The sequence below is a fragment of the Loxodonta africana genome, chromosome 14 (assembly GCF_030014295.1).
Source record: "Loxodonta africana isolate mLoxAfr1 chromosome 14, mLoxAfr1.hap2, whole genome shotgun sequence".
Taxonomy (NCBI): domain Eukaryota; kingdom Metazoa; phylum Chordata; class Mammalia; order Proboscidea; family Elephantidae; genus Loxodonta; species Loxodonta africana.
In genome coordinates, this window is record NC_087355.1 from 54,583,861 (window position 1) to 54,606,915 (window position 23,055).

Below are 23,055 nucleotides of genomic sequence, written 5' to 3' on the forward strand. Positions count from 1 at the left end.
TTTATGTATTTTGGAGCTCTATCATTGGTGCATAAATATTTGTTATTGTTATTTCTTCTTGATGGATTGACCCTTTAATCATTATGTAATGCCATTCTTTGTCTCTTACAATGGACTTTGCCTTACACCCTATTTTATCTGGAATTTTTATTGCTACTCCTGCTCTCTTTTTGATACTTTGATTTTTAACTTTTTTATGCCTTTGTATCTAATGTGTGCCACTTGTAGGTAATATATTGATCATTTTTTTTATCCATTCCGCCACTCTCTGTCTTTGACTGGTTCTTTTCATACATTTACAGTCAGTGTGATTAGCGGTAGGTATGGATTCACTGCTGTCATTTTCATATACTTTTTGGGGGGTGGTAATGGTTTATTTGTTCCTCTTTATTTTCTGTGCTGAATTCTTTTTGTATATGGTGGTGGTTTTCATGTTAACTAAGCCTTTTAGATTTTCTTCTTTATTTTGCTGAGTACGTTTACTGCTTTTCTTTGTGGATACCCAGAAGTTTACCTTAATCTTCTTACAATTTAAACTGTTTGTTATATCTTGTAATTGCCTTGGCTTCCTCCCCATATAGAAATTCTATAACTACATCTTTTATTCCCTGTTTATATTTTGAAGCTGTTGTCATTTACAGCTTAACTCCAATGGTTCCTTGTAGTCTGGTTTTTTTGTTGATGTTGTTAATTTTGCTTTTGTGAAGTCTTTATCTGGGTTAGTATCTGGGTGATGTTGTTGTATGTCTTTATCTCAGGTTGTTGTCTGATGTTGTTGGTTCTCTATTCAAAGGACTCCCTTTAATATTGCTCATAAGGTTGGCTGGTTTTTACAGATTCCCTTAGTTTCTGCTTATCTTGGAATGTCTTAGTTTCACCATTGTTTTTGAAAGACAGTTCTGCTGGATGTATGATTCTTGGTTGGCAGTTCTTTTCCTTCAGGATTTTATATGTGTCATTCCATTCCATTGCATGGTTTTTTACAAGAAATCAGTGTTTAGTCTTATTGGTGCCCTTTTGTAAGTGATATCTCATTTTTCATGAACTGCTTTCAGAATTCTTTCTTTATCTTTGGTTTTGGGAAGTTTGATTATGATATGTCTTGGTGAATTTTGGGGGGGGAGTCTATTGTGTATGGGTTTGTTGAGATTCTTGGATGGTAACTTACTAATCTTTCATGATATTTGTGATGTTTTCAGCCAGTATATCTTCAAAAATTCTGTACTTTTTCCTCTCCTAGAATTCCTTTTGTTGTTGTTAGTGACTCCGTGTACAACAGAAAGAACGCTGCCCAGTCCTGTGCCTTCCTCTCAGTAGTTGCCATGTTTGAGCACATTGTTACAGCCACTGTGTCAATCCATCATATCAAGAGTCTTCTTCTTTTTCACTCACCCCGTACCTTGCAAAGCATGATGTCCTTCACCAGGGACTGGTCCCTCCTGATAACATGTCCAAAGTACGTGAGGTGAATTCTTGCCATCCTTGCTTCTAAAAAGCATTCTGGCTGTACTTCTTCCAAGACAGATTTTCTCATTCTTCTGGTAGTCCATGGTATATTCAAGATTCTTCACCAATACCATAATTCACATGCATCAGTTCTTGTTTGATCTTCCTTTATTCATTGTCCAGCTTTTGCATGTGTATGTATATGAGGCAACTGAAAATACCATAGCTTGGGTCAGGCACACCTTAGTCCTCAAAGTGTAGTCTTTGCTTTTTAAAACTTTAAAGGGATCTTTTGCAGCAGATTTTCCCAATGCAACACATCATTTTATTTCTCGACTGCTGCTTTCATGGGGGTTGATTGTGGATCCAAATAAAATGAAATCCATAGAACTTCAATATTTTCTCCATTTATCATTATGTTTCTTATTGGTCCGGTTATGAGGATTTTTGTTTTCTTGATGTTGAGGTGTAATGCATATTGAAGGCTGTAGTCTTTGATCTTCATCAGGAAGTGCTTCAAGTCCTTTTCACTTTCTGCAAGCAAGGTTGTGTCATCTGTATATCGCAGGTTGTTAATGAGTCTTCTTCCAATTTTGATGTCACATTTTTTTTCATATAGTCCAGCTTCTCAGATTATTTGCTGAGCATACAGATTGAATGAGAATGGTGAAAAGATATAACCCTGACTCACACCTTTCCTGATTTTATACCATGCAGTATCCCCTTGTTCTGTTCGAACGACTCGCACTTGGTCATGTACAGGCTCCACAGGAGCACGGTGAAGTGCCCTGGAATTCTCCTTTTTCACAATGTTATTCGTAATTTGTTATGATCCACGCAGTCGAATGCCTTTGCACAGTCAGTAAAACACAGGTAAGCACCTCTCAGGTATTCTCTGCATACATGTAAATTATTCCTCTCAGTGGTGTCCTACATAACTCTTAGGCTTTTTCAATTTTTTTTTCATTCTTTTTTCTGATTGGTCCTTAAACAAATTGACCAAAAGGGATTTATCCTCTATTTTGCTGATTTTTTCTTGTATTGATTCATTTCTACTTCTCTGTCCTTCCATTGAGGTATCGCCTATGCTTTATCGTTAACCTTCTGAATCTCTAGTTTTTTATGGTTTCTAATTGCGTGTTGAGTCCGTCGTTTTGTTCTTGTATTTTCCTGTGTTCTTTTAGGGTTTTTTCTTTGTTTTCCTTGATCTCTTTGAGGATCCTAAGTATAATTTTTTGAATTTCTTCTCAGGTAATCCTATTATTATTTCTTTCTCTGGAAGGCTTTCATTCCCTTTATTTTGCTCACTTGTTTGAGCCATTTTATCCTTTTTAAATTTTTTTTCCATGTGATTTGTTATTGTCTGTTGTTTCTAAGGCCTTAAGGTATTATTTATTGATTGATTGATTGTACGTTTGTTTTGTCTTGATTTTGTTTTGTTTTGATATATCAGGGTGGGCATGAACCGCTAATTGCTGGTCTGGAGCACAGGAGTGCTCACCACCTATCACCTGGTGGGTAGAGCTGCAGAAGGCAGGGTGAGCATCATCACTGTTAAGCAGGCGTGCTGGGCAACTGGGAGCCAGGTGGGCAGGTGCAGTCCACTGCCTGTCATCAGTCCAGTGGTGCAGGAACATGAAATTATTCTTGCTGTGTGGGTGGTGTAGTGGGCTAGGGGGGTGTAATGGGTGACTAGGGTCATAAGAAGGCTTTCTACCACTTGTCAAGTGGCCAGGGCAGTGGGTGGGGGTGCGACAGGCAACCAGGGTGAAGGAGCACTCTCTGTCACCCATTTCATGGGCAGGGTGATGTGGCAGGTGACCGGGGTGAGGGAGCACTCTCTGTCACTTGTTGGGTGGGTGGTGTGGTGGGCAACAGGTGGATGTGGCAGGGGTCCTCTCTGTCACTTGCTGGATGGGCGGAAGGCAGGCACCTAGGGACATGGGACCTCTCCATTGCTTACTAGATGGGTGGGGCAGTGGACAGGGGTGTGTGGCGGGTGTCTGGGGACATGGGAGCTCTCTACCACTTGCCAGGTGGGCACGTGGGGGTGTGTGGCATGTATCTGGATGCATAGCTGCTCTCTCTGCCACTCTTTGGTTTGGCACAGCAGTGGGCAGGCTGGTGTGGCAGATGACCAGGGGCACAGGAACTCTCTGCTACTCACCAGGTGGGTGAGGCAGCAGCAAGTGGCTGTGGCAGGTGACAAGGGGCTTGGGAGCACTCTCTGCCACTTGCTGGGTGAGTAGGGTGGTGGGTGGGTGTAGACAGGGCTGAGTGGATGGGCAGGGAGGGCTCATACTGTGGCAAGTTTGTGGGGCGGGGATTGTGCTGCTAATCACAGGAGAGTAGGGAAAGGTCCCCCTTTCCAGTCTCCTCTAGTCACCAGTGTGGGTGCCTACACACTACCCATTGGCTGAAGCCAGCCATTGGGACCAAACCCCACCAAGTACAAGGAGGGGGGGGGGTGGCTGGAATCCAGCTGGGTGAGAGACCTCCTGCTGACACAGCATGGATCCATTACTCCCTGTGCACCACCTACCCTAATAGTCAGGGACAGGCACTGGTGAGTAGTTCTGTCTCTGGATCCATGCTCCCTCCCTACTCTGTGGAAGCCAGCATCCCTGGAGATCTTGCCCTCCTTCCTGTACTTTCCCTCCTTAGATCTGGTTCTTGTCCTGCTCACCTTGTTTCACTCTGGGTATGTCTGCACAGTTTCTTTCTCTCCTATTGGGCATTTTGTGAAGTTGCCTTCCTGTGCTCCTCACCTGGGATCGCAGCTGGCTTTGTTTCAAGATGGCCACACTGTGCCTGTTTGGCTGGCAGGGTACCTCCACTCTGTATATCTCTGTGTTCACTATTTTCATTCCATTTCTTCTTCCAGTCAGTGTTTCATCTAATTCTTTATACTCCCATTTGCTGCTCAGAGCTCAAAGTTCCAAGATTGTCATCTGTATCTGTTTCACTTGGTTTCTTGAGTCTTTGCTGTAGAGGGCTGCATGGTATATCTGACTAAGCTGCCACCTGGGGCTGTCTCTGGGAGGAGTTATTTTAGATGGAGTAATCCAGGGAGACTTATCTAAGGAGGTGATAGTTGAACTAAACCAGAAGAATGAAAAGAAATCAACTATGCCAAGGATCCAGGAGATACATATATAATTAAGAACAATAAACAGAAGATAGAGTAAGAGTAATTGAAGTTCAGAAGAACAGAATTAATTTTTGCTGTAATTTTTTTTAGAAGATAAGTGTCGATGAAGGATGAGAGAGTTTTAAATATTTAATTTTTTGCAGGGAGAGTGAACAAAGTGTAGCTCTGAATGGTAACTAAGATATGATTAAAGCATATTTGTTAAATCATTTGAGTTGACAGGAAAAAGTATATATTTAATAAGTTGTTAGTAATCAATTATTAAATAAACATTAACGTGTACACAACTCTTACTAGGTGCTCATTGGAACGTGGTAAAATTAGGTGATGATTGTTTTCAGATCACTTTCTTGTTCTTTGCTCATTTGAGGCTGTATGCTTTCATATCTAATGAAAATGTTATAAAAAGGATGGCATGGAAGGTTTCATATGAAAAAGGGTAAGTTGGCATGATTAATACTGTATTGGAGATGATTTCTGAAGGAATTTAGATTAGGTTATAATGTAACTGAAGAGAAGGCTGTTACCTGACAATTACAGAGAGCTTTTTTTAAAAAAATCATCCTGTGGGAAAGCTTGAAGGGATGGTGTGAGAGTGATGATGACGAAGGGAACTAAGAAGGAAAGGGAAAATTTAATGGAAAGCAAGATAATAATGAATGAAAATAACTGGATTAATCAATTATGTGACATAACTGGTGGGGAGAACATAGTTATAGATTATAAGATCACACAAAATAGGAAGGAAGATGATAAGTCACTTCAGAGTAAAGAACTGAGAATCAGAAGGAATCTCTGAAAAAGAAGATTAAAGAATGACTATAGTCTAAGGTTGGACTCACAGGGAAACAAGTTGAAAAATTACACATTAAGAAAAAAAATGAGAAGAAGCTGAAAGGAAAACATTAAAAGGAAGGATGTTGGAAAAAGAATGAAATAAAGTTGAATATGTGTGGGTGGGGGAGTATAAGAAGAGAGACATTTCATAATTAAACATTTAAGATCGTAAGATTTGAACAAGAATGGACCAGTACCTGCCTCCTACTAGGTACCTGACCTTGTGCCAATGTTCTAATAAGTGAGTTTGAGAAAATCGTAAGTCCCGTCACATGTAGTTATGCTGATTAAGTCATGTAATATATATAAAGCTGTTAACACAATTTCATCCATATACAAACTTTTATTACTGTTAAGAACTTAATTGTGTAGAGAACATTAGTTTTATGTTCTAGAATACAAGATTTAATTTGTGTTTTCTAAAGCTTTATTATATGTCATGTTCTGTGCCTCAATCAAGTAAAATTTTTGTCTAAAAACATGGAAGGAAAAGAAAAAGATTTGGTGACAGAAATCATAGAAGTGGCTACATGGAGTTGTGGGGGGAAGTGAATGACAACAAAGCATCATGAGGGCACTTTTTAGGGTGATAGGAGTACTCTACATCTGAGTGTGGTGAGGCTACATGACTATAGGTTTGTCAAATATTAGAACTGTGCACCTAAGTAATGTGAATTTTATTCAATGTAAGTTATACTTTAATAAATCTGACAAAAATTATTGAAAATACAACAAATTAAAATTGATTTTTCACTTATTGCCCAAATAGTATTAAACATATTCTAATGAAAAAAAAAATTAACTTAACCTAATCAAATCCCAGGCAATTAAGACCCATGGGTCTTAATTGGGTCCCAGGGAGCATGGCAATGGGTGGAGTTGCCCTACAGCTTCATAGTACAGACCAAAAGAAAAGAGATGGCTACAGTGGTTGAGTTGGGAATCAATGAAAGGAATAAAGCTTTGAGTCTTGCAAGAAACCAGGAAAGATCAAGAAAGGCAGTTAGGTTTAACAGACAGTTCCCAAAATAGAAGGGACAGTTAACAAAGATAGAAATCCTGGATATTCATTGCTAATAATAAGTATAGGAAGAACAGATATGAGAAGTAATTTTAACTTATTTTGAACACGCAGAGTTTTAGGTGCTGATGGGGCATCCATTTAGGTTTTTTTGTTTTTGTTTTTTGGTTAGGAGACAACTTCTATAGGGTCACTATGAGTCGGAATTGACTCGACAGCAATGGGTTCGATTTTAGTTTTTAGGAGACAACAGGAAATGCAAGTCTTAGAGCTTTCAGGAAAGGTACGAACTAAAGTAGATTTGTTAGCCATCAATATTAAAGTGACAGTTGAAGCTATGGATTTAAAGTCACCCAGGGATAGAATAAAAAGAGAAGATTTAAAAATGTGTACATTTGAAAGACAGGCTGAGAAAGAAAGATAAGCCGGCAAAATAGTCTGATAAACAGTGAACTGAAGGAGATGAAGAAAAGTGCAAGGACAAACAGTTGGAGAGAAGTTATCGCTGGGTTTGGCAAATACGATATTGCCAATGACCTTTAAGAGAGAAGTTTCGCAATGTCAGACTCAGCTACAGCACTAAATGATGAGGTTTTTCTTTGTGAAAATTTGCCATGAGATAAGAGCTAGAGCTCCAAGCAACTTTTAGAAAATGAACTAGCATTAACCAAACAATATGTTGCATTTGACTCAATATTGGAGATGCAGTAAGAGGAGTTCTGTATTTGGATATTACTTCTTAGCTTAAATGTATAAGGCTCACTTGTACAAACATAGATCCTCAAGCCATGTAAAAACTCATTTTTTTTACTTGATACAGTGGATTCCACTTAACAATACTTCCAATGGCAATGAATAATTAAAAGCTAGAATTGCTAATTCCATGTATTATAGATTTTACTCTTGGGAGACTCAGTATAAGAACTACCTTTACAAAGGGGCTGAAGAAGGATTTTAGTTTACAGTAGTTAAAAAACTAGGATCAAAAGCAGTTTTTATTCTGCATTTCCTCAGAGATTTATTTGGGTTTACAAACTCCTCTTTCAAAATGCAGTCAGCATTTTGGATAATCAAGCCACCTTGATATAAATTATTTTAGTCTGTAATTGAATTTAGTGCCCTACATAGGTACTATTTTTATTTTACAGATTTAAAAATTGAAATTCAGATCATTTAAAGCTGGAATTCAAATTGAAGCTATCTGGCTTCACATTCTTAACCTTAAGAAATGGGGTTTTACCTATGACAGGATGACAGGTGTGGAAATGTTAGAGCCAAGAAAGCCCAAGCCAAGAAAGGGGACGTGCAGAGAACGATATAAGAGCATCGTATGTCCTGGAGGGCTGAGAAGGCTGAGCAGAAAGGGAGAAATTCAGAAAGGGAGATTTAATGTTAGACCAATTAGTCAACTTTACAGTTCCATTTAGGATCCTCAGTGTAACTGATTTTCCCTCGCAGGGTCCATTCTGATGTATCTTTACCTAGTCCCCATGCTTTTCTCTGAGAGTGCTCTCATCTAATTTTTATTCCTTTTTATTCTCAGAATTGAACAGAACAGTTTCATGGGATTTCTCTATTTGGGAAACATTTAGGGTTCTTCTCTTTGAATTCAGAGAGTTGTTACACACTACATGACATTGGTTACTCTGTATTAGTTATTCTTGTACACTCGAGCAGTAACAATCATCAGCATCTTTAGAGAAAGAAATATAGTTTGATGTCCAAGCATGAGTACTACTTAATATCAATACATCTAAACATTTCCTTTTCTCATTTTAAATGGTGATCCCAATGTAAAGAAAAAGTTTAATGTCACTTCTTAAAGTTTTTACTTAACCAACATAGATAAAATTATAAATTTAATGTGCTTCTTTTCTTTTCATCATAAGATTGTTTATGTCTTGGGTCACTAATTTCATTCCAATTCATAACCCAAATACATAATCATTTTCTAGGATGATCAATCATGGATTTATGGAGGACATTACTGTTACAAATTCTCTGTTTTTTCTTGCATCAGAATTCCGTGTCATATTTGTAATTTGTAATCATAATTTATTTTAGTGTTTTAAATTTCAGTATCAAAATTTTATTTTTCACTCCATATTTTCTCAATTTAATTTTCCAGGCACAGTATTACCATCTTATTTGACATCCCCATTGTTGCGACATGACATTACCTACAAAGGCAATTTAAAGACTACAACTTTTATGCATGCCATCATTGAAAATATGAAGTGAAATATCTAACAACTGATTTCTTTATTGTCTACTTGCTAATTTTGCCCTACTTATTTTAGTGTTCTCTCTGTATCGTAAGCCCTTCATGACTCTGCTATTCTTGGAAGAGGAACAAAGCTAGGTTCATTTTTCCACACATTCATTATGGTTTGGGGGACATGATCACATGGGTTTGGATCCTTTTCAGAATATAAATAATATAACAGAGTTCTACTGTGATTGATTTTTTATTCCTTGTCTGCCTCAGTTGGAAGGAACAATGTATCTCTAATACTCTCAAAAATATTTTATATTACGGTTTTACAGGCCCATAAAACAAAACGAGACTAAAGGGGCACACCTGCCCGGGGGTAAAGACGAGAAGGCAGGAGAGGACAGGACAGCTGGTAACAGGGAACCCAAAGTCGAGAAGGGGAGAGTGTTGACATGTCATGGGGTTGGCAACCAGTGTCACAAAACAATATGTGTACTAATTGTTGATTGAAAAACTAGTTTGTTCTGTAAACCTTCATCTAAATAAAATAAAAAGTACAATTAAAAAAAGGGAAAAAAATAAATAGAATGTTCACAGTTGTACGAAATCATTTCTAGCTTACTGATACTAAGAAAGTGGCTGTCTTGCCATGCTCCATTGTGAATGTTAAATATATGTTATTTGCCTCAGAATTTTAACTTTGAAATATATTTCCTATGTGGCCACTAAAAAAAAGTTTCTATTAGCATTTTAATGTCATAGCTACTATGACTTAAATTTAGCAAATACGATCTCACAGATTCTTAGAAATACCAAAATAAAAAAGAAGAATAAATCAGTATAAACAATAGCAAATATTATAAGAATTGTTTTGGGGAGTTATATTGTTTGGGCTTTCATTTTTATTAGTTATATAACTTAGGTCAAACATTTATAATCTTCATTATTATCATTATATTTTCTATCTGAGGCTATTCTTTGTGAGGTGGTTATAATTTTTCATGTAGAAAAAAATCTGTAGATTTTAAATAGTTTCACAAATAAACTATTCTAATTAAAAATTTTAAAATCTTTACATGTGTTTTGGAATCATACTATGACAATTTTTAAATAAGAAGTTAAAGTGTCAATATTAAAGCCAAATAAAATTTGGAATGCAGGAATCTCAATTTTATTGTCATGTGGGAACTGTTTAATTTTAGTATGAGTGTACTCTTATAAAATAATGAGTGTACTCTTATGAGTTTCTAATATATGTAAGAAAAATTATATAAGTCTGTTCCCTAGCATAGGTCTTACCTCAGTTTTTATATGATGGATGTTTTTGTTTGATGTTAAAATTAGCATCAACAATTCTAAGAACACTTAAATTTCTAAATGAACATAAATGTAAAGATGCATTTAAATTTATTTATTGCATTCCTTTCTTATCTTTCACCCAATCTTATGATATGTGTATATGGAGATGTAAATCTACTAAATTTTACTAGATTACAATTTTTATGGCTAAGGTGGTTAAGCCCCAAATGTAGAACAGAATGGTCTTTGATTATTTTTATCATGCCAAAACATAGTAAGATGAGAACAAGAAATGTTATATATACAAAGGGTAGTAATGTATGTTACTGTATGAATTTTTCCCTCTTAATGTAGATATTAAAGTGTCAGGAAAAAGGTAGAATATTCCAGAGTACAGAACAGATGAGGAATTGTTAGCCCAGTGAATCTGGCTCATGTTTATATCTTTTATCAACAGTTATGCATTTCCCTGCACCTTCTTAGAAGTAATTTTTAAAAAATAACCATTGTGTTCCCTCTCTGAAGGACTTTTCATTTTAAAATTTAGCTTACCCTCTAAAATGTATCTTGTGTTTTAGGAATTGTAACTAACAAGTTAAAAAAAAAAGGTATTAGAAAACATTTTCTTTTAAACACTATACAGCAGAAAATATGTATGTAGGGAAACCGATAGCAGGTTAGCTGGTCTAAAAGTTCCTTCTAGATTAGATCATCCTTAAGACTTTTTTTCCTGAGCAAAGTTTCTAGTTTAATGAATTTTTCAACACAGTCATTTTCCCTTATGCTTCTGTCTCAGATTTCCTCCCTCTTTCTTTCTCTTCCTTCCTTCTTCACTTCATCACCCCCTCATTACACACATACGTATGCATACACGCATATCCCGTACAGGGAATTTTAATGCAACACCAGCGCAAAAAGATTAAAAATATTTAGAACACTTTACCTTGTATTAATAAAATAGTAAGATTAATGAGATAGGTATGATAATATAAAACAACAAACACTTAAACATCATTTAACTTCAAAATCAAACAAATTAGAGAATTAGAGAGTGCAAGGAATCATAAAGATTATCTGATGGAAAACCTAAATATCTAAAATAGATTGTTAAGGTTTAGAATATAATTCAAAAAACTGTATCTCATGACTATGAGCCTCAGTAGGTAGGACAAACATTTTCTATGTTCTGACACTTATTTTTTATGTAATGGCATGTTTCATTTAGGCAGACATTAAGTTCAGGTTTCCTACATACCTAGGAGAAAAGGAGATTATTTTATAAGTAAACGTGTTAAAAACAAGATGAAATCTATTTTTTTTCATTCCAAATTCGCCAGTACCAAGTGACAGTAGGAAAATCCTCAACATTGATTTAGAAATAAATATTTCTCAGAACATTTGTATCTTAATTGTACAAGTAAGATTAAATTTCTTGTTAATCTTTTAAAAATTATTTCTGCTGGCCCCAGCCTTAATCTGAAATATTTGATATGTAATTCATAATTTTTATGAATACATTTTTCCATACTTTTTCTAAATTTAACTTGTTCCACTTTTATTTCTTGTATTACATATATTTTTAGCAAATATTTTAGGTAGCGAAAATTGTACTTTTTTAAGAAGTCCTAGTATGGAATATATAAAGTTCTAGTATAAAAATATCATAAATGCCTTATAGGCAAATGATTATGAAGAAATGATTTTGAAGTACCCTTTAAAAGTTTTGCTGCATAGTGTTTTAAGTCCACATTTGAAAAAAATCAATATGGAAACTTTTTTTAATGCCAAATCACTTCTTATATTAATATTCACAAAAATTGGAAAGATTTGCAATAGATTACATTTGGAAGTATTATTATGCACTGTTTTCAATCAATACATTTAAGTGCTTTTATTTAACAAATAAATATATGTTCTTAGATAATTCAGTAGTGGATTGTACATGTGCATTTTTAAAATTATTTAGAATTTATTTCCAAAGCTTTTTACCAAAGCATGGCAAAAGTATATATTTTTCAAACTTGATTATTTGACTCTTCTTCACATAAACATTATATTTGGAGTGATTTTTTTAAATAACATCTTTCTTTTTATAAAAGCAATTAGTCATTGTAGAAATTTTATAAACTACGTATTAGCAAAAATAAGACAACAAGTATCGTTTGTACTTACTTCCATTATCCATTGTGATAACAACTGCTAACATTCTGGTGTATAAGTCTTGAAATCTACCTGGTTTACTACATGGTCTCTTTGTTTTTAATATAGGTTATATACATGTGTATTTCTGTGAATATATGGAAACCCTGGTCGCATAATGGTTAAGTACTACCACTGTTAACCAAAAGGCCAGCAGTTCGAACCCACCAGGCGCTCCTAGGGAACCCTGTGGGGCAGTTCTACTTTGCCCTATAGGGTTGTTATGAGTCAGAATCGACTTGATGGCAATGGGTTCAGTTTTTTTTTTTTTTCTTGTAGCTTTTAAACTATAGTTTATAAACTATAATGATATAGTACTATATCTACTATTTTAATCTGTTTTTATAATTATGAATTGAAATATCTTTATTTTGCATATATTTCACTAATCTCATTTTTTATGGCTGCATAATTTTCTATAGCTATACCATAATGCAGTTAACTAATCCTCAGTTTTGACACAGGGTTTTCCTCCAGGCCTTCAGAATTATTAAACAATTGTGCAGTGAATATTCTCGTACCTATGTATTTTCACACTAACTTCTTCTTTAGAAAAGATCCTGGGAGGTAGAATTTCAGGTATAAAAATATTGCCATTTTAAAGGCTTAAAAACTCAACGTTGGAAAAATATGTTTTTTCAGGTATTAGCTATTGACAGAACAGTTAAAATTTAATAAAATTAAGGACAATATTTTGTTTTTTTAAAATAAAACTATAACATGCTATAAAATATTCCGTATTGTTCCTTATTTCTTGAGTCATTTTAACAGTTTCTGTACTTAATCCTCTGACTATTGGAAGACATCAGTAAGTCTTTTTTTTTTTTTTTTCTTGTAGTCTAACCCAGTCTATCTAGAAAACAAGTTTAAATAGCTGTGCTTTCTGGTCTGCAGTTGTCACCTTAAAATGGGAAAACAGCTGCAAATACTGATAACTTCTTTATTTCCCTTCACTTGATACATGCCAAAATGATTGATTTAGCATTTAGAGATTACACTAATTTGGCCTTTAGCTTTCTTCATCTGAAATATTTTATTTCTCTCACTCTCACCATTATTGTCTATATCCTTTTTTTTTTTTTTTTACCTTTTCCACATTACTTTTTCTTAGAATAAAAGATTGTAAACTGGGATTTAGTAGAATAGTTACCAAAAGTATTTTTTTCCTTTCCTCAATGGTTTGGTAAATATAGTTGGTTTAAAAAATGTCTTCTGTATAAGTAATATACTTTTTTAGCTTGAAAGAGAAAAAACTCTTGGATAACATTTTATGTTTAGATCACATTTTTTCCATATATCTCTCTATATTTTGAAGATCAATTAGATTTGTTAAATCTATACTGTAAGTCTATATTGTTATCAATTATTCAGGTAGTTTTAACAGAAAACAATTTGGGGTTGGGAACCTTCCACTTATTAATTATAACTTGGTATTGGCACAGATACCTTTAAATTGTAAATATAACTAGAAAACAAATTTAATGTGTACCTTTAAAAAGATACAGTTTGGAATAAGTAGTTGTAAAATGCTCATGTTTAATGATCATTCTACAACTTCTTGATATATTATTTTACTAAAAGTATGAACAGTATAAATGTTTTCTAACCTCAAATTATTTCAAGGCAGATCTTAGTTTTGTGACTACATATATTAATTAAAGAAAAAAGAATTCAAGATGTGCTATTTTCATCACAAACCCTCATGAAACAGAACACCACTTAGTGACATTTTTATCTCAATTAAAGACTTTAAGCCTGGGTAATCAGGCGGAACATTTCTATGGAATCCCCTGGGTGGTGCTAATCGTTAAGCACTAGCTACTAACCATAAAGGTTGGTACTTCAGGCACACCCAGAGATGCCCTTGAAGAAAGATGTGGCCATCTACTTCTGAAAAATCAAACGTTGAAAACCGTACAGAGCTTAGTTCTACTCTGACACACATGGAGCCCCCATGAGTTAGAATCAGCTGTATTGCAGCTGGTTTTTACTGGTTTGAAATATTTATATAGACACAGAAGAAAGAGAGGGGAATGTTTTAAAATCACTAAATTAGCCTCAAGAATTTGGGGCACGAACCAATGCAGTTTCTGGATTTATAATCTTAGAGTTCCATTATGTCTGTAATTGCAAATTCTCTAATTTTCTTCTGAGTTTAGGGGTTCTTTCTTTGATCTTGGACTTAAGAGTTTTCCCTTTTAAGATTCTCAGATTTGAGCATTTTGTTTAGGGTCTCATGATGGATCACTGAGTCAGCAGCCGTTCCTTTCTGATCACTGTTATGCTTCCTTGTGAATTACCTCAGTGCCAAACCTGTATCACTGCTTCCAAAAAATGTGGGTTATGAAGCTTCCCTGGGAAGCCGAGTGTGAGTGTGTGTGTGTGTGTGTGTTAGGAAGAACAAACTTAAAACTATTACTGTTTGAAATGCACTACAGTATAGTGTAGTACCACTTAAGAAAACACTGACTTGCTGCCAGCTCATTGGGTGATTTCTAACTACATCTTTGGATGAAAATATCCACCTATAACTTCACTCTTTTGTTAACCTGAATGCCATAGCAACATTGTGAATATGACTTTAACTTGTTGGACACATTAACAAAAAAAATGCCATAGCAACATTGTGAATATGACTTTAACTTGTTGGACACATTAAGGAGCCTTTTTTAAGTTGAAAATAACCAGAAAATTAGTTTATTGATTTAAGGACAAGAAAATGTCATAAATGACTTGTATCAAAATAAATAGCTTATAGAAAATGTGGTACGAATTTAGGAAACACATTAAATCAGGATCCACAAAATATTGAATTTTTTAATGCAATGATCAAGAATGGACCAGGAGCTTTCAACTTGAGAAAGACAAACATTTGAAGATCCTTATGAATTTTAGCACATCCACATTTGACTTTTCTTTTTATTCTCTGCCTTGAAAATTTTACAATGAAAAAAGGCCCTGTATAATTTTAAATGCAATATTAGGAAAATGAATGAGATAAGCTTTGATAAAAATGTCATTTATTAACTAGAAATGCTAAAACTGATGGAATTCAGGAGGACTTGAATATAGGGCCGTTTCCAGCATAATTTAAATCAACTCTATTACGTATGATGAAACAAGAAATCACATTTTTTTCTGAATTGACTTAGTTAATGATTTACCTTATACCAAAAAGAATTTGAGGCAACCTGAATTTTACAGTTGAATACATTAACAGATCATCATTTAAATGAATCGACACAGCATGTGCAAACTTCTGCTGTTAATGTGTTCATTCAGGAAATCTGATAGTCTCATTGACCTTTCAGTCAAAATTCATTACAGTTTGAAAATTATTTGATATCTGATATTTGATTTGATTTTGAACATATCATGACTGTTATTTCTTTAGCATGCTCGGATTACAAAATCATACCACTAAGATATCTTCTGTAATAAGCAGTGTTATCACATATAAGGATATGAATTTTAGAGATTCCTAGACAAATTTACCGCCTAAAACTGTAAAATACCATTTCCCAAAATGTGTTTTCTGAGACTATTTTAGCAATATATTAATAGATAAAAGGCAGAGGAAAAAAAGGTAAGCATTCGATTGTCAAAAGATAGTTCTTTTTTTTTGTGTGCAGGATTTCAAGGCTTTTATATGCAAATCTGTACGTGAATCTGAGAGAAAAAGGAAGAGAGGAGACAACAAAAACCTCTCTTTATCATTTTCATTTAATAGCATACAGCAAAGGACATCAGAGTTGAAAGAAAACTTAGAAACTATGTAGTCCATTCCCCAACCCGTGAAAAGCTCTTCTACTTGCCTTGATTTCTCTAAATTGTTTTTCATTCCAAGAAAAAAAAAAAAAAAAGATAAAGTTTGGTTGAAACCAAAATATGTCATTGAAAATATTATTTCTCTTATTTCTGGGTTACTTTTCTTAGAGCAAAGAACCAACAATGAAATATTAACTTGCTGGTGAAGAATCTCCTATGATGGATCTCTTTATCAGTAAGAGACTTTCCTCTCTAAGGATATTATTGTTACTGGAGTCTTTCCTTTGTGGGAAGAGGTTGATAAAAATGGAGAAAAGGAATGGAATGTTTTATATGGGCCAAATAATTTTGGAGGGAGGCCTATCTGCTTACTGTTTATCCCAAAGAAAACTTTCTTCCAGTGATAGTTAATGCTGTATTTACCCAAGTCTGTTGACCATATCCACTGAGGTGGTCTCTTTTCTGTTTAAGGACCAGTTATAAATGATGACTGGGTCTGGAGATGAGAGCTATGTTTGAGATTGTAATTTAATTGGTAACATATTTAAATGGTATCACTTTCTGTACCTTTGTTTGCTTTGACAGCAAATAGAGATCGTTATTCGTCTTAGGCCTCCCAGTGGCCTGTTAAGTATAAATGATGCTACGTAAACTTGATTCTACCCAAGTTTTAAAAGATTTCTAAGGAGAAAAGCTCTTTTACAAGCAATATTAAATCAATACGCTTTAATATAGGAGTCAGAAAACTATGGCCCACAGGCCAAATCCAGCCCACTGTCTGTCTTGTAAATAAAGTTATATTAAAAAACAGCAACATTCATTTGTGTTTGCATCGTCTGTAGCTATTTTCATGCTATAATGACAGAGTTCCAACAGAGACTGCATAGACTGCAAAGCCCAAGACATTTACTATCTGGTCCTTCACAGAAAAAGAAAAAACTTGTTAACCCCTGCCAGTGTATCACATTACTGTCTAGTAATCAAAAATAATTTAATGTAGGTTCCATAATAGGAGGTTGATATCTAGAAAATAGCCTAAATATTAGAAAATGTATATATAAGTGTGTGTGTATGTATCTGTATCTGTTCCTATATCTCTATCTTACATTTTTAAACTTCTTTGTGTACTGGTGCTATTCAGTTGAGGTACAAAAAAATTCCAAAATTGTATTTTAATAGACTATTAGACATTTGTACCTGACTACATTTCACATTTGTATCATAGAGGCACTCACCTGTTTTTATATCAACATGATATTTATATTACTTATTTTCAAATTTGTCACAGAGCCAATTAATCAACTCATTATTAAAATGTCACTATTAAAAGGAACAAATTACCTTACTTTATTTAATAGTTGATTTAAATTTGCTGATATATTTAGAGGTTATATAATGTAAGCTTTTTATACATTCTTTTAGTATTTTCTTATTCCTTTTTGAAACTTTTTCCTTCCTTTTTCATTTTATCTTAATTAATTGATTTTTATTTAAAATTTGCTACTAACAGAAGTTATCTATTATACAATAAGACTTTTGCAGAGCAGAGAGTAATAATTAAAAATTAAAACAGGAGAGAATACTGTAACCTTTGTTTATACTGGTCCATTTTTCACTCCTCTTTTCCTTTTTGCTATTTTAAAATCAGGTGAATATTAAAATACCTATTTTTTAACAGGCACACTTTATTCTAGATATCTTTATTGTACTTATAAAGTTCTGATCTTAAGCAAGAGGTATGAATATATATGTTCACATTCCTGCCTACACACACAGTTCTTGTGAATTTACATGACAGCATTTTATAATAGATACCCACTTAATCCTACTGAGCTGGGATTATTTTTCCCAATTTGTAGTATACAATTAAAGATTTTGTTTTTCCATTCTACATATGTATGAGAAATAGAATTTTCATATAAAAATCTCTTTAACAAAAATCAGAAAATATTCTTTCAAATCATGTTTTCATATTTGCTAAGACTTGTTAATTGAATTTAGTTCTTGTTCTAACCAAAGTTTTTAAAGGCACTCTTGATATCTATAAGTGATGTGTTTTGAGGTAGTACAGGTTATAGAGGGCATTAATCTTATTTTTTATAGGCTTACCATCTCACTTTCTCAGTTTCTTTTTTTGAATTCTTTTTTTATTGTACTTTAAGTGAAAGTTTACAGCTCAAGTTAATTTCTCATACAAAACTTTATACATACATTGTTATGTGACCCTAGTTGCAAACTCTCTCAGCTTCTTGCATACTCACTTTCTTGGTCTGTTTTCTGACTTGGCTTTCAGTAATACTTTGTGCCTTTACTGAAATGGTATTTTTTCAGGAGTATCATTCCAAGCACCTCTCTCTTGATACTAGTTATAGAAAATTAAAGTTTGAAAGTGCCTATGATAACTGTATCCACATATATGCTAGGGCAACTGGCTTTAATACAAAGGCTAAATTTATGATAATCTTTTTTCAAGTGCTGTCCTAAAATTGTATTTGAAACCAGTTACACTTACAACTTTATTTCCCATAATTAAATCACACTTCAATGAATTAAAAGCCAAGGTTTTTAATAATACAATGTTATTGTCAAATTTATGTGCTGTCAGATATATCCTATTCTCCAGGACATACATGTACCAGCAAGTGTTTTCTATCTATTGAAGATTTATTGTCCTCCCTGGAAGTTTGTTTGCATTTCTGTTCATTTTAAAATCATTGTACATATTGAATAATAATGGTCTTATTCACCAAATTGCACATTTTAAATAAATCTAGAAAAATAATAAGACATTTCATTTGTATATACTTCTTGGAGTGAAAATAAATATCAGCCTAGTATTTCTTCTTTTATACTCCTGTAAGTAGGGCTAATAAGGACTCAACATTAATTTTATGGATTTTTTTCTACTCGATAGGTGCTATGGATATAGAGGAGAGAAATCGCCAAATGAAAATTAACAAATACAAACAGGTAGCCGGATCAGATCCCAGACTGGAACAAGATTACCATTTGAAGGCAAGATATTTTTCTTTTTAAAAGTTGTGTAATAATCACTTAATCATGGGAAGCCGTTAGAGTCTCTTAAACTGCTGAATGCAGATTAGTCACCCACGAACATACAATGATAATGGCTCCGTGATATGAAGCACTAAACTGTATAATGTGTTTATATACCAACCTTAAGGAGAAAATTTGCCTTAATATATAGATAATATAGGTGGTTACATAAATGAAAGTTCTAAATTATCTGAAGAAAAAATCATCTGAAGAAAAAGAACAAACATTCTCAAAAACAGTTTAGGAAGAACTTGCATTATCTTTCTTATGATTTTCTTATATTTAGATTTTGTTATAGTATTTTAATTGAATCTGGGTTGTGACTGATGTATTAAAACAAAATACCTACTCATGAGGTATTGTTAGGAGTTCAAAAGGTTTTTAATGAGACCCTTTTTGAACTATTTTTTTGGGTATAAGTTGAGGTATGAGGTCTGTCAAGGAAGGATAAAAGAGTATTATTTCATTGCTCTTGCCCCTCATTGCCTGTGTTTTCCAAACTTAGGTTCATGATCTAATTCATGGCCAAAGTTATGAAAAAACTTGACTCTGATGTGCTTGTTTAAGATTTAATTTTAAAAATGAGAATAGTGAAACTTATAACATTTAGCTATTTATGCTCTATGATTTAGTAATTTAATTATTTCAGGCATCTAATATTTGTGGTTTGCAGTTTGAATTTTTATATACCAAAAACAAAATGAAACAAACCCACTGCCATCGAGTGAGTTCTGACTCATAGCCACCCCATGGGGCTTCCAAGGCTGTAAATCTCTACGAAAGCAGACTACTACATCTTTCTCCTTCACAGCCACTGGTGGTTTCAAACCACCAACCTTTTGGTTAGCAGTCAATTGCTTTAACCACTGCGCCACCAGGGCTCCTCGGATTTTTATATACTTAGGTCTGTTTTATCCTTACCTACTTAGCCTTCGGTTTCTCTCCATCACATGCCATTCCTTGGTAATGTCAAGATTTATTAAGTAAAGCAACTGAGTATGTTGGGATTTCATGTGTAGTAGGTTTTTTTAGATAGTAGCAGTTTCTAGGAACTCTGCTAATACAACCCAGGGTAAGCAGAAATGCTTGCAACAGTATCTGCTCGCAAACTACCAATCTCTTCCCCAAATTACAAGAATACTGAGAAGGTGAATACAGGATTGCTCATCACAGAATTCTGGCGTATTGGAAATACTACAGACCCAAAGCCAGAAAAGTAATTTTAAGACAAACAGAAATAGCCTTGGCTTTACTCAGCAGGTTCTAAATTTCTAGAATTTTTTCTCTAAAATGAAAATATGAATAGTTTCAAAAAAGTTCAATGAAATTCAGAGAGAATAATAATTTCAGGTACATCCATAACCTTTTGATCTTGCCATCAGAAATGATATTTATGCCTTTCCCACATATTTTTTGGTATTTCTTCCTAATGCTATGTAGATACGCCTGACCTTTGTGGCATCTGTAATGCCCTAATCTCTCATCTATTCATTTTGTGTAATCCAAATACCAAGGCATAAAGTCCTAACTAAATAAGATATTAAAATTTCTGTAAAATATATGTTTAGACAGCACAAATTTATTTGTGCGTTTGTTTGTTTATATCCCACTGTGCTCCTGGAAGGAATATAGATGATTCGAAAAATACATATAATATCCTCAATACTTTTGTCAATGAAGAAATGAGTATCAAGAGAAAATAAGGTTAGGACAAAACAGGACAACACCAGAAATAAACAAGTTTACGAACAAAAAAATGCGTAGTGTGAGATCTTATACACCTGATATAGTTGGGACATGCCTTTTGACCATGAGCTTCCTAGCAAGCAACAAAGGCAGGAAAGGAAACTTGATCAGTTGTATGATTTGCAATGCTTACATAATAAAAGCAAATCAGTTCCTTATAAGCAATACCAAATATTCCTGTTATAGGTACCTGACATAAATTTATTACAGGGTATTGACAAAAGGAACACTACAGGCAAATCTAGCCTTTTTTTTTTTTTAAATAAGTTTTGGGTGTACTCCAATTCATGTTAAATGAATGCTTAAGGCTTCAGAGTTTTATGGCATTGACATAAATCGTTTCAGAATGGAAAAAACTTAAGTCTTGGTAAAAGGCTAATAGTAAGCAATATCATTTCCTAAGTATTCCCTAAGGCAGTGATTTCAAAGCACAGTTTTCAGAACAGCATCAGCATTACCTGGAAGCTTTTAGAAATGCAATGTATTGGGGTCCCTCCAGACCTACTGAATCAAAAACTCTGGGGTTGGGGCCTGGCAATCTGGGTTTTAACAAGCCCACCAGGTAATTCTGACATAGACTAAAGTTTGAGAACCACTGCTCTAAAGCAAACTGCTTGTGAAATGTATTCCTAAGTAACTGAATGACTTTCTATATTAGGGCCAATAGTGGATAATGTCATCCAAAGGGGTCATTTTTTTGAGAATAGTTACTGAATATTGAATACTTATTCTGTGCTCTGTTGCTGGTGTTATCATCCAGCTTACCCAAAACTGCAACCAAGTCATTAAGGTACAAATTTTTTTAAAGAAAGCAGAACACAACCTATTTTATCCCACTGAGATTATCTTCGCCAAGTCGTCTATCACTTTATCCTCCCTAGGCTGATCTTCCTCTCTTTAGGGTCAAAGGGAAAATTACAGAAGATTCATCTTCGTTCAAGGATATATGTATGTATATATATATTCAGTTATTAATAATTTCCATCCTAACAGTTCCTTAGATTAAAATTTTGAACAGCGGCCTTCTGTTCCTAATGAGGGAAATCTAGCTTATATTTCCATTGTTTACTTCATTATTTTGGTAACAGCTAACAATTACAGAGCCAGCTATTGAACTGTGTGCTTTAAAACATTAGATTTAATTCTTGAAAAAAATCACTTAACAGATAAGGGAACTGAGATAGGTTAAGTGAACCTGTATTAATTGTAGCTAATCTGGTTTTCAGATTTGAAACAAGTAAGATTAAATCCAAAGCCTCAAACATATGGAGCATATGCTACATTTCTGAGCCACATTCCTGAAATTCTGGTGAAGCTTGTTTTGCAGCTTCACTCACTTCTCTGTGTGGAATCTAACTGACTGTTAGCCTAGTTTTTTTTTAACTATACCTTCCACATTCTAAATGACATTGCCTCCCTAAATTTCTCAAGCCTTCTACATTTTTGTTGTTGTTATATCCCGTCAAGTCAGCTCTGACTCATAGCAACCCTATAGGACAGAGTAGAACTGCCCCGTAGAGTTTCCAAGGAGCGACTGGTGGATTTGAACTGCTGACCTTTTGGTTAGCAGCCAAGCTCTTAACCACTGCACCACCAGGGCTCCTTCTATGTTTACAAAAAATATATATATAGTTGTAAATAATTCTTACTAAACTTATTTTAATTTTCTTGGTAACTCACTTTGAATGCATCTATAGAACAATGTCTATTTAGTTACTTTCTTTCTAAGAATATTTTAACTGTATTAGGAAAATTGAAAGCAGAGCATCTGTTTTTAATTGGAGCAGCAAAAATTCATGTGCAGTCATGGTTCCTATTTAATAAGTGGTTGACTTCTAAGCATTTTCCCATCAAAATAGAATTTAACTACATAGTCAGTGCACCCTTTCATGCCAAATGCACTGTCTTTATCTCAATTTGAGTACGATCCATCTATTCTACTCTTAGTAGTAATCTAAGGATCAACTTTTATTTTTTTCTATAAAACCAATATTCTCTACTCTTCATTGGTTCAGAAAAATTAGATTTGTTTACTAAATCTAAAGTGCAAATGATAGTTTACCATAGTTCAACTACTCTTTTGTGTTTTATATCATGATTAATATAATTAGCAATAATTGAAGATCAAACAAAATATTTATATCTTAAAATTAGTATGAATAATTTGACTATGTTTATTTAAATACATGATGTTTATCTTTTAAATTAGCCATATTTAATATTTTTAAATGATCCCAAAAGCAACGTTAAATTATACATGTACTTTTTTAAAGGGTGGACCATATTTGAACAGGTCATACCATAAGGTTTGTTGAC

At 33.9% G+C, this 23,055-nt stretch overlaps 1 protein-coding gene across 1 annotated transcript in view; it reads left to right on the forward strand.

Annotated features, from left to right (window-relative positions):
* Positions 1–23,055, forward strand: part of RIMS2 (regulating synaptic membrane exocytosis 2) — a 404,721-nt gene that overhangs the window by 248,244 nt on the left and 133,422 nt on the right. Inside the window, exon 18 of the mRNA XM_064267988.1 lies at positions 18,851–18,951. Within this exon, the coding sequence (XP_064124058.1) occupies positions 18,851–18,951 (101 nt within the window). The remainder of the gene's footprint in view (positions 1–18,850; positions 18,952–23,055) is intronic.